This window comes from Oculina patagonica, chromosome 4, assembly GCF_052425735.1.
Source record: "Oculina patagonica isolate OP01 chromosome 4, crgOcupat, whole genome shotgun sequence".
NCBI classification, from domain to species: Eukaryota; Metazoa; Cnidaria; class Anthozoa; order Scleractinia; family Oculinidae; genus Oculina; species Oculina patagonica.
The window spans coordinates 2,451,006-2,464,460 of NC_135761.1; the positions used below are offsets into that span (position 1 = coordinate 2,451,006).

General features: G+C 38.2%; 1 protein-coding gene and 1 pseudogene across 1 annotated transcript; both read right to left on the reverse strand.

Moving 5' to 3' along the window:
- Positions 1 to 711: 711 nt before the first annotated feature.
- Positions 712 to 5,745, reverse strand: LOC144649139 (uncharacterized). Its single transcript, XM_078508594.1, has 6 exons — positions 5,439 to 5,745; positions 4,552 to 4,701; positions 4,257 to 4,379; positions 2,747 to 2,869; positions 1,533 to 1,910; positions 712 to 980 (listed from the first exon to the last, which is right to left on the reverse strand). Exons 1-6 carry the CDS (start codon positions 5,743 to 5,745, stop codon positions 712 to 714), a joined length of 1,350 nt encoding a protein of 449 aa, XP_078364720.1.
- A 3,310-nt stretch (positions 5,746 to 9,055) lies between these two features.
- On the reverse strand, positions 9,056 to 11,253 carry LOC144651148 (fibrinogen C domain-containing protein 1 pseudogene; annotated as a pseudogene).
- Positions 11,254 to 13,455: the final 2,202 nt, after the last annotated feature.

The window sequence follows — 13,455 nt, forward strand, 5'->3', positions numbered from 1 at the left end:
GTCAGGTACATGGTTTTTTAAAATAATTACTGATGACGGAAAAAAGAAATAACATTTTTGATACGAATTAAAATTTTAAGCGATAAATTTAATTCTAACGACTCGTCACCTCGAGGTTTAGAAGGTCAATAATTTTGGAAAAAACGGATTCAGAAAGAATATCATATCTATCACGTCTAACAAGAACATCGAGAAGCCATTTATTCAAGAATCTTGCAGCAAATTAAAAACAGTGAAGACTTAGCGGGTCTTGTTATTTCACGCAAACGAAGACTATTGAACGAACAGCAAACACGAGTGGTTGTTTAAAATTACAATTTTTAATATATTTTGACCGGTCAGAAACGACACGTGACCGAGCTTACAGTCAACCGGGTGTTTTTTTGATGGGAACTCTGCAATGTTGCGGCGCAATGTACCAATATTAATTGACAGTTTGCTCGTCGCAACTTGCATGTGGCACAATACAGAGCCGTTAATCAAACATTTCTCTAATTTTACTGCTCTGGTTCTCTGAAGTTATTCAAACTTGCTTAAAATGAATTTACACTGGGTACATTTGATGGTCACTTATTTTATTATACTAATAAATTTAACCTGATTCTTACAAATCTTTTAGTAATGTACGTTTACCCGGGCGTTTAGAATTTCTTTTAAACTCGTTATTATCTGTTCAACTATTTTTAAAAGCGAACATAAAGATCAGTTCCATCAGAAATCCACTGGTCTTATTTTCATCTCGGTCCTCTTCAGGGAGTATTCATATCCCTTCCAGTGATACCAGTTCACACCATCACCCTCGCGGAAGGATCGATTTTCGAGACGATAGATTCCATTCAGGTTGGAATAGTGACAGTTGGTGTACCACCAGGCTCCATGCCAGCTGCTGGCACAGTTTTCATCCAAATCGTTATCATTATCCTGATCCTGAGTTGAAAAATTCTGACCGCGATGAAAAGTGAGAGAGTCACCAGCAGTTCCTGAAACATTTAGTTTAAAAAAAGAAACCAATAATCAGCCTCTGTATAGCCAGTCGCTCTTCTCAAGATTTTTTTTTGAAGAGAAATAGGCGGCTGTAAACAGGCTAGACTACCATTTGTGAGCAAAACAATTTATACTAAAACAAATAAAACAGACCAATCAAACTAAAACATTCACTACCTATAATTTAGACCCTTCTGTCGTGTTTGATATTTTCACACGGTAATGAACTCGCTGTATTTAACACCAGGCACAATCTGGCGTACATAAAAATCTCAAGTAAACAAATTTTACCGCTTTGTCAATATTAGATATTTGAACAATGGTAGTAGTGACAGAACACTCATTTATCGTCTAATTTCTATAAATTAAAGCTGCACAAAAAACCTGTTTTGCACGATAAACGTTTAGAGCAATGTTGGAATTGATCTGTACAAAGCCACCCAAACCTAAGAAGATTGTGTTCTCTATAAACGAAATTTTCTTGGAAGTTATTTCCCATAGACGTGCACCACTTTTAACAGTGCAACATGAATGAAAAAGCTTTATACCTGAGTAATTGCCGAGGATCAGCTTGTATTTGTCATTCTCATTCGTAACACCAAACTTGTTGTACTCGGCATAACGAGTATTTTCTTCAAAGTCAGCCATGTCGATACGCAGTGTGTCGTTTTCACATGCGGTCAGGCGATGAATCTTTTCCAACCCAAGCCAAAACTCGCCACTCAGGTTGCCGAAGCCATGTTTGTAGTCGCTCCAGTTAAGGTAGAAATCTACCGACCCGTCCAGTCTCTTTTGGAACACTGTCCACCCTCCACCGGCTGTTGTTTGGTCACAAAACACATCAAATGCAGACAAGTTGTCAGGTTTGATTGTATACACACCGTCTCTTCTTTCACCAGATTTGTAGATGTCAGCGCAATTCTTGTCTGCAGGAGAAAACAGCAATCATGAAAAGAATGCTGGAAATAAAACATGATTAAAATATGACGCGTCATTAATTGCTTTTCACCAAACCAGTGAACAGTGCTTTTCGTGCGCTCTAGTTACGAAAAATAAAGAAAACTTTATTGGAACAGTTCACTTTCATTTATACCCTACATCTTACGTAACGTTATCTACGTACGTAGCATAATTCTACAAATGTAGCATCGTTCTTTACGCTAGACTGCTTGTGTATTTCGAAGTCAGTGCTGTTTTGCGACGGAATTTTTTTTTTATATAAGGGGGTTTAAATATCTCTTTTTTTTACCTATAAAAAAAAAAAGGAGAGGGGGGGGTTGGGGGCAGTAAAAAAAAAAAAAAAAAAAAAAAAAAAAAAAAATATATAATAATAAGGGAGGAAGAAATTAAAAAAGATATCATCGCAGTTATGTTTTTTGACCAGCTCCCAGTTGACTTGATAGCTCCATTGGTAATTAGTCGGTACTAGCTGCCCTAGTACCGCAGAGGTCATGGGTTCGAAGTGTTTTTATCCCGTTGACATTTCATATACTTTCTTTCACATCTTTATCTTCAACGGGTATATCACGAATCCACAAATTAGAGTGACCAGCTGCTACTTGGTTTGACATTACAGCTGTAAAGAGAACTGCACTGGTAACGAAGAGGCTGTGGGTATGATCTTTCATGTGTTAAATCTTTCTCCTATCCAAAAGATTTCTTCCATCCATCCATCGCATCTTCCCGTTTTAAAGTTTGACACTCAGAGTACTCCAGTTGACAGTTGCTTTATTAAGCTGAACCAGGAGTTAAGTCAGTTTACCTGAACACGAGCGACCATCTCCGTAAAATCCTTCCTTGCACGTGCAGTTATGTCCGCCAACAGTGTTAGTGCAGTTTGCATTCACGTCGCATTTATGGCTGCCATTGCTGCATTCATTGATATCTACAGTAACAAGGGATACAAAAGACAAACCGTTTTAAAGTTTGAAACTCGGCTCAGGGAACTCCAGTTATCAGTTGCTTTAATACGCTGAAAGGGGATATTCAATTTACCCGAACACGAGCGTCCATCTCCAGTAATAGCCTTCCTTGCACGTACAATTATGTCCGCCGACAGTGTTGGTACAGTTTGCATTCACGTCACATTTATGGCTGCCATTGCTGCATTCATCGATATCTACAGTAACAAGGGATACACAAGAGAAACCGTTTTAATTTTGACATTTTAGGGAAGTACAGATGTCAGTTGTCGTTTTAACACGCTCCAGTAAAGTCATTATACCTGGACACGAGTGTCCATCTCCAGTAAATCCTTCCTTGCATGTACAATTATGTCCGCCAACAGTGTCAGTGCAGTGTGCATTCACATCGCATTTATGGCTGCCATTGCTGCATTCATCGATAACTACAATAACAATGGATACACAAGAGATTAAAGTAGTTTATTTTAAATCAGGTGATTTAATACGCTAAAGTGAGTTCAATTATACCTAGGGCGTAAAAAGGGAGGGCAGCGAAACGCGCCCTGTTCTCTTGAGCGATGTGTGATGCGAAGTAGGACTGGGTCGAGAGCCCTTGACTGCAGCAAAATTCAAAGCATGGTTGCAAGTCGGAATCGATGGTTGGTGGAGAAATCGCACATTGTTAATGAGATCAGGGAGCGTTTCGCCGCCTTTTCTTTTTTAGCGTCCAGATCAACCCTCTTATTTACACAGGTTTAACGTTTCAGTTACGTTACGCTGTTGCTTGCTAAAGTAGTGTACATTTTGGCCGAACAGCTACAATTATGTACACTACAGCTACAACGACATTCACGTGACATGCTATCATGGCTACCCGTGAAACATTTATTAAGAATCAGAACATGACAGTTTAGCGGGGCAGGGCGCTGGGCGGGAGACGGAACAGCCAGCCGGGCGGTCTCGACTTAAGGGAGTCTGGGCTCTATCGTGAGCAGTGACGTCACCGAAGAGCTGACTTACTGGCTTGCTTCCATTCTCCTCTCCATAGCCCTTTACGTTACTCTTAGCCGGCAGGCCGTTGGCACGAGAAACAAAGGGCTCTGTAAAAATAGGATTTTTGAATTAATTCAAGTTTTTTTATAATAGACCCGGCCCTCGTTTGAAAATAAAGAAATCTTGAACGTAAGTCAAAAACGACATTACTTTCTCACACAGTGTGTAACGCAGTTTCACAGTCTTTTTGTAAATACCCAAATTAGCGCCGCGGCGCCTATTCGAGAGCGGCGCTTATTAAATTGTTTTTGGTAAGGGTGCGGTGATTATTCGAGTGGCGGTGCTAATCCATCATTTACGGTAAGGTAAATTTACCTGAACACGAGCGTCCATCTCCAGTATATCCTTCCTTGCACGTGCAGTTATGTCCACCAACAGTGTTGGTACAGTTTGCATTCACGTCACAGTCGTGGTTACCAGTGATGCATTCATCGACATCTACATAACAAATGGAATAGAAAACATTACACGCTTTAAACCTTTGAAAATCAGAAGACCGGATACTCAAAAAGAAATCCAGAATTCTTTTTGAAAAAAATTACAACAATAACAGCAACAAAACAAAATCTTAAAACAACGCAGAACTGACATTACTAAGCTAATTATTAACCTTCCACGTTCATGTCACAATAAACCAAAACTGCCATTCCAGTCCCAGTTGGATCCAGCCAGTACTTGCTGCTAATGGTGTCTTTGCCTTCGCTTGCCTTAATTTCCTGACACGACTGCGCCGGTAGCTCAGGAATGGAACCCAGAGGAGCTTTGATAAGAAAATGAGAAATTTATCTAAAAATTATTCGTAAATGTCTAAGAATAGTTTGTAAATAATAATGAAAATAATAAATGGGAATTTGTCGTGGCACTTCCACAGAGTGGCTCTACGTCCAACTGTTCCGGATCGAATTGGAATTTAGTAGTGTGTTTTTTGTGGGGGGGGGGGGGGGGGGGAAAACGGATAACCCAGATAAATACCCTTGGGCAGGGACGAGAACCAACAACAAACCCAACCCACATATGACGCCGGGTGCGGGAATCGAACCCGGGCCACAGTGGTGGGAGGCAAGCGCTATCACAACTACGCTATCCCTGCTCCCCAATGTAATGGGTGATAGTTGGCATGCCGACACGGAAACCGAGAGAGAGCAGGCTTATGTTTTAAGCATAATCCAGTGGTTCGTTATGGTTGCTTTTCACTACTGATTGTTCGATTAAGTTCTGAAATTAATTTCTATATGCCGATTGAATCTCTATATCGATTGCATCGAGCGCTGAATACCTTATTCTGGGAAATCGTTTGTTTGCGAACTTTACGGTAACTCTGAGTATACATTTTGTAAAATTGTTGCAAAAATATCGCAGGTGAGTCACGTAGATGATACTATTAACTTTTGTTTTAAAGAAAATAAAAAAAATACTCATATATCTTTTACGAAATAACAGTTCAGTAAAATTACAGAAACTTGGACCAGTAATATGTATCTAAAACTGAGTACATACCCCTGCCGTTCAAGCGTCTGATGTAAAACCGTGCAGGGTCTGAACGGAAATTCTCGGGTCTTGCCTCCTTGGTGCGATTATTCAGTTCGCACAAGTTTTCCTCTCTGTCGTAATTGTAACTCTGGCAGGTGATTTCTCCTTCGCATCTGACGTCACATTTGTGAGGGGCTGTTACTGTCATCTTTTTAAAGACGAAACCCTTGAGAGCCATGCCAGGTATGTTAACTTCTGTTCTGCATCGATCATCAGCAGTTACGAAGTTCATTATCGAACCGAACATGAGCAAACAAGGAACAGTCCACAGCATTTTCTTGATCTTTTGTAACTGTATGGAGAGACATATTAAAATCAAAATTAAAACTTTTAAGGACATTAACGAAACTAAGTTCATCAATTAGTTATAGATGGTTATTTTTAATGGCATGCTGGTCTCTAGAGCGACTATTGCACACTGATGAATTTCAATTGTTTTTCGAAGGTCGTAAAACATCGTTTCTATGTTAGTTATTTAAAAAACATTAAAATAAGAAGGAGGGAAACAACTGTTACACTTTAGAATTTCATCCAAGCGAAACCCACATTTCGGACATCAAAATAGCACAAACGTTCGAGGCTTGACTGTTATGCAAACATTTAAGAGTCTTTCTAACTTCGGCGAGATCTATAACCCTTATGTTTGCGTTTCTGTGAAGAAACTCTAAAAATATATATTTTTCTAACTTTCTCATTCATAAGTTTGGCTTTTGACATCCGAGGCAGAAAAGACTATATCCGATGTTATGCCTTGTTGCAATTTATAAAAAAAATATTAGTCGAACAGCTTCCTTCACTTTGTATAAATTTTTGGCATCGTTTTCATGTTTTTCTGTTGATCATTTTGTTTGCGTAAATTCGTGGTTATTTTAATGTTCTTGGTCACACTCACCTTTTGGTGGTCTCAACCTTCTTTCTTTTGCTTTTCTTTTGTAATGAACAATTCACCGGAGAAAAACAAATAGTAGACGCCTGCATGTATAATGAAATGCAAAGAACAAAACATTTTAATTCATATAGTCACGGGTATCAAGAAAGTAAACAAAACGGCATTTTTAGATAATTTGTAAATTTTTGAAATATTTCCTGTTTATTTTTCATTTGGACAATGGCGGAATGACTCGCAAATATCAATTTCTTACATTTATATAAGTACCTGTAAGGTAGAAATAACTTGAACTTTAACTGCAAGGCTAGTACGACGGAAATGAAGATAGGCAGGGTTTTCCAATACCCATTAATTTTCAAAAGATAACTAATGTTTTTGGTATGGGAGTTTTGTATTTGTTCCGTTACGTTTTGCACATGAATTAATTGCAGTCAATGCCTTTGACGTTTGAAAGATACATTAACCTGCAACCAGGCTTTTCCACCGCTCGAGGATTAGATGTGAAGAAAAAAAGAGAAAAGCCAGCTTATCTAAAAGAAATGGCAAAAAAAATGCAAACACAAGAGAAAGGTTTAAAAATACTTGAGCAGATGCTTTCCTTGGCAAAAGCTTTGATCTATCTGATGCAAGTTTTTAAAATATTGGGGAAGTTCTTCAATAGTTTCCTATAATAGAAAAATAAGAAAATACACGACTATGTGGAAGATTTAGACAGATTTATACGAATGACAAATTTGACAAAATGACCAATACATTTTTTATATTTAACGATTAGTGCCACCTTTTCTGGGTAAGTTGTAACTAATTGGATCACTCCCAGAAAAAAATGAGCATTAACTATAATAAAAGTAAACTAAAGCTTTAGCACTAGTGTTTTTGCTTCGTTTCCTCAGAAACGAAGCGGTATAGTTTCAGTTCAATGTGAGCTATTTACACAGTGGGGGCTATTATCTAACCAGAAGAACGCTCGTAACCACAACGTCAACACGTTTTAGCATAGGAAAACAACTTGGTAAAAGCATGTTCTTCAAATGTCGGAAAGATAATCCTCAGGAAGACAAAACGATATTGTCATTTATTACAAATAGAAATATCTGACGACTGCAATTCTTTAAGGTTCGATTAAAGTGTTGTTTTAGTGAAAAATATAAAGAGCTCTTTCCGTGTTTAATCAGTAATGTACACATTCAAGCAAACAAACTCTGGATGACTTCGATTGTCTTGTGTTTGCTGGCAGGGAAGCCGGAATTGTCGTTCAAGGGCAAATTGAATTTACAAAATAAGTTATGATACATTCATAAAACTTTCCTCTTGCATGCGAAAACTTTCACTGCTTTGCAATTCTTCCGTAATACTCAGGATCTTCTCCAATGATAATTTCTATATGCATATAATATAATATGTCGCAATATCGACATATTCCTGTAAAGTTTTTGGATTTTTGATATTTGTAAATTTCGGTCTTTTTTTCTTTTAATTTTATCACATGGTAAACTGCATTCGACCCATGGTCTCTAACCTATTCCCCCACCCACCGTCTCTCACCTATCCCCCCTCCACCTACCTCTCTGGGGAGACCCGTGGCATCTCACCAATCCCCCACCTAGCCTGGGAGACCAGTGGCCTTTCACTTATCAAGACCCTTATCGATTGAGCTAGCATAATTTGGAAAACGAGCATAATATTTGCACTTTTTATAAAAGTAAGCACTGCAAGCATAATGGCTATTTTTTTTAGTTTTGAAGGGAACATTACCACAGTCATGACTTGTTTGGATTTACTATTTTCAAATTCTGTCCATGGCTCAGTCTATTTTCATTCGTCTGGGGGAGGGGGGTTGCTTCCTAGTCTTGGAGACCCGTGGTCTCTTCTTTGCCCCTACCCCTAAAAAGTGGGTCCCTAGCATGTAAATAGTTTTGACCTGTTCCCTATTGAAGAGAAATTTGTTGTCACACGCGATGTAGCGTCAGTGTATTGATTATAGAAAGTATAGTAAAAACACTTCTCGTAAGGGTGCTAAAAGTCATATTTAAAGTGAATTTAGTTAACCAGATTCTTATAAATCTTTTTGTAACGTACTACTAGAATTCCTTTCAAACACGTTATTATGATCAGTTCAAATATTTTTCAAGGCGAACATTAAGATCATTTCGATCAAAAATCCACTGCCGTATTTTCGTCTCGGTCCTTTTAAGGGAGTAGTGGTGTCCTTTTCAATTTCAGATACCAGTTCAGCGCCATCACTCAGTATTGGAGATTTTTTTTTGGGATTTTCAGAACTCGGTCACGACAGATGCCAGCGCGCTATCATCTTCAGTTATTGTATGAAATGAATATTACCAATAGCCGTACGGCAACAGTTCAAACTAGTCTTCATCAAACATTAAAGTCCCTCTTTTTCTGTCTGGATTATAAAGTATGATACACTACATAGTTTCCGTTAAACAAACATTTCTTTACAAACTTCTCAAAGTCTCGGGATTTACCCTACTCGGGCTGCACGTTTTGATGTGCATTGGATTTTTTTTAAGCTGGAAACGTCGTTAAGAATTTAATAACTTATGAAATTAACCTGTTACTTACAAAAACCGGACGTTGTTCGTTATTACTAACGTGATATAACTGCTAGAATTCCTTTCAAACATGTTTTTATCTGTTCAACTTTTTTTAAACGAAAACATGAAAATCAGCTCGATCAGAAATCCACTGGTCTTATTTTCATCTCGGTCCTCTTCAGGGAATACTTATCCCCTTTCCAGTGCTTCCACATCACACCATTATTTTTGGGGCAGGGATTTGCGTGACGATAGATGCCATTCAGGTTGGAGTCGTGACACGTGTTGTACCACCAGGCTCCGTGACGCTTCTTCGCACAGTTGCCGTATGTATGGATGTCATTATCCTGGTCCTGAGTTGTAAAATTTCGACCACGATATGATGATAAGCGAGTGAATCACCAGCAGTTCCTAATTAAGATTTAGAATAAAGAAATATTAAGCAACCACCATAAGTTACTAGCATGTGTAAAGCCGGCCGCTGTTCCCAAGATTTCTCTGGAGGAATAGATTCAGTGGCACACAACGACCGTCTTCTCCTGGAGTGCTTAGATTAGTTTTAGGCTGTGCTCTAAAGTTGTTGTCTGTTCAGTCATTCTAGGGAAACTTTTAATTGGTCTTTTCGAATTTACTAGGGTTTTTTGTCCTCTTCCGAAAACCTTAGGTCTTTTTTGAAGATTCACGAAAACGAAAGGTTGTCCAATGATTTCTTCTGGTAACTGAAAGTGTGTGGGATCTTACACTACAGCTGTAAAAACTGTGTCAATATTTTGTCCGGTAGGAAGTGTCGAAAGGGCTTTAACAGTGCAACATGAAGGAAAAGCTTCATACCTGAGTATGATCCGAGGATCAGCTTGTATTTGTCATTCTCACTCGTAACACCAAACATATCGTACTCGACATAAGCAGTATTCCCTTCGAAGTCTTCCAATTCTACCCGGAGCATATTGGTTTCATCTGAGGTCAGGCGTTCAATTCTGTCATTTCCGAGCCAAAACTCGCCACTTATATCTCCGAATCCATGTTTGTAGTCGCTCCAATATAGGAAGAAATCTACCGAACCGTCCAGTCTCTTCTGGAATACTGTCCACCCTCCTCCGGCTGTTGTTTGGTCACAAAACACATCAAATGCAGATAAATTGTCAGGTTTGATTGTGTACACACCGTCTCTTCTTTCACCAAATTTGTAGATATCAGCACAGTTGCCCTTGTAAGCTGCAGAAGGAAATAAACGATCATAATAAGTATACTGGAAATAAAAAAAAATAGCGCGTCGTTTATTGGTATATGCCAAAACCAGTGGGAGGCGCGGTGGCCTAATGGCTAGCGTGCTGGACTCCTAATCGAGCAGTCCGGGTTCGAGCCCTGGCTGGGGAACTGCGTTGTGCTCTGGGGCAGGAAACTTTAATCTCAGAGTGCCTCTCTTCACGCAGGTGTATAAAAGGGTACCGACGGATTTAATGCTATGGGGGTAACCCTGCGATGGACTAGTATCCCATTCAAGGGGGAGTAGTAATACTCCTAGTCGCTTCATGCTACAGAATCCGGGATGAGCTCCAACCTTGGTCGGCCACTAGGCTCGTATGCAGCCTTAACCTTTACCTTTACCAAACCAGTAAACAGTAGTTTTCACGCTATAAGCAGTTACGGAATATACACAAAAAAACATCACCCCGAGAAAACACAGAATCCCTAAATGTGTTGTGTCAAAAAAAATTTCCAATAAATTAGGCGATTTTACCCCAATGTGTTATCAGGTATACTTAATACCACTAAAAAGACAATTTAACATTGCTCAGTTTAGCAGTGTCAACAATCAACAATTTTCATCGAGTAACGAATAAATTCGCTAAAATGCTGAAACATGGTACTAGGTAATGACTTAGGTCGTTTTCTTCCAATTTTTTCTCTTTTTTTCTTGATTGTATTTAATGTCATTATTTTAATTTTTTGTTATCTTTAGTTTGTGTAAGATCAATTTATGGCTGCCATTGCTGCATTCATCGATATCTACGATAATAAGAGATACACAAGACAAACCGTTTTAACCTTCCAAAGACATGGGAGGAGGGTGGATCCCCTCAGGGATTTCTCTGTAATTGTGAAATGCAGATCTAGATTTACTCTATGATACCAAGAGAATATTCATATGCTAAAATTTTCAGTAGTAGTTCATTCATCCCTCACAGAAATTTTGATTTGTCAACGGTGAATCCATGGTATTTGACATTGCCACGGCAACGTCATAATTACCTGTAGGTTTGGTCCAAATATATTGACTGTTCAGACATAATTCTTCAATTTTTCCAGTTTTCTTAATCAAAGTTGCAGAATTCATTTATTCATATATATAAAAATTTATAAACTGTTGAAGAAATTGATTAAAACTGTTCAAAGTTTCCATTTATTTTTTTATTTTCTCTTCCTGCCTGTTTTAAACAAAACGATTAGTTGAAATATCAGTTTTTCAAGAAAAACTTAGTGTTTGCGAACAATTAAGACATTTACTTGAAAAGTTTGTTTGTTATTTAACGGAGAACTAAAAGATTGTGCAAAAATTGTGCGAAAAAAAATCAGTCCTTTCCTTGCCTCAATGTTGTCGAGCAATCAATTAGTCCACTGAGGACGCAAACCGAAAAAAACGAACAAGAACTAAATATGTAATGTTTAATAAACAAGCAGGAGTGCTTTAAAACACGAGGCGCAGCCGAGTGTTTTAGACTTGATGAAGCACGATCTGCGAGTTTATTGAACGGCTTCAAAGACATTCCTAAATAAGCGTGTCCCAATAGAGTTCATATCATCGATGCCTATGTGGCGTTGGAAATTAGCATACGAAAAAAATATTACGTAGAAAATAAGTATGCAAGAAAATCAAATCTCACACGTGTTTTGAACTGAACGAAGAGGACATGGCGTCCACTTCCAGGGCTTTTCGGAAGCCTAAAAATGCCGAGGAAGAGAGGAAATTATTTGAAAGTGCTACCCCAAAGTCAACATAGGCAGCGACAAAGTGGTCCTTGAAAATTTTTCGAGAATGGCAGAATGGTAGGAAAAATCGAAGTCCAGCAATCGAGCCTTGCGCCTTCAGAACTGACAACTCTAAAGTGCAATTCTTGGACACTGACATAACCAGTACGACGGCTGAGTCATTGAACTTTTGGCAGATTAAATTTGCCGAAGAAGTGTGCAAAGAGAATGATGAAAGGTACAGAATTTTTCTGGATCTGTATTTAACAACTGTACTATTAATTTTGTACAAAAGTAAATGTACTGCGTGGGTAAAGAACATTAAATATTCACCACCATTTGTTGTTTCAGTTGATGTATTGTTAATTAATATTCATAAATCACGTGCAGTGACTTTATATCTGATAAAACACCGCATACTAATAAGGAAGAGGTTTTATCAATATAAAGTCGATCCACGTGACGTATTATCGACCAGTTGATAGGTTGATGGGCTTATGAATTATTAATGAGTTTTTGAATGGTAAAAAAAAATCGACATTTTCTGTCGCACTGCTTTGAAGCGAAATGGTAAGTTGAAAATGTGATCGACCGAGAGGAAAACTAAAAGAATAGTTTGAATAACAAATCGACCAAAACTTACTCAGTCTTCTTCTGTCACCATGTTGTCAAGCGAAAACAATTCTTGAAAACTACATTTTAGGAGGAAACTGAAACCAGCGAATGAAAGGAAAATAAAAAAAAACTGTCACATTTCTCTCTATCGACGTTTTTGAACGAAACGATTAGCTACAGGGGAATCAAACGATGAAACAATTATCGCTTTTCCATGTTGCGACGTTATTCAAGCAAACAATTACTTGAAAAGTCTGTTTTAAGGGAAAATTAAAAAAAAAATGTGCGAAAAAGAAAATAGACCAAAAATAATCGTCCTCTCTGTCGTAATGTCTTAATGCATTGCAAAATATATTCAGTGACTGAAAACTATCAAGGAATTGAGCGAACATCAAATTGATGAGAAACAATCGTCTTTCTCTGTCTCGATGTTGTCAAGCGATATAAAAGGAATGTGAAATCGAGTGGGCCGGTGTCCGAAACAAAAGTGAATTAGAAATAATAAATAGTTCTAAAAGAATGGAATATTGCCTAGGCAACGGTTTTGAGTTATTATCGGTATTGACAGTTTTCACAGTATGCCAGGATTTCAAAGACTTACGGACACGATGATTGCCCTTGTCAATTACGCGTGCATTTTCAAAGTCAATTAAGTGGTTGTTTGACCAAGCCGGGTTAGCAATAGAGCGCAATTTGAGTTTGGAGGCATCTGTCAGTCTCTCCTATGCAGTTAGTACCAAGAGCAATTTCGCTTTCTATTTTAGTGTTCGTTAAATTAAGGCTACAGACTGGTAGCCGAAAGCTCATCTATTTTAAATATTTTAACCAGAGAACGTTTTTTAAAGTTGTTAATATGTTTCAGCCAGGTTATTTCTCGATTTTCAAACGTAAAATATTACGTTTTGGGCGAAAGGGCTTGTTACTTACCATAAAGACTATTGCACACCTGCGAATT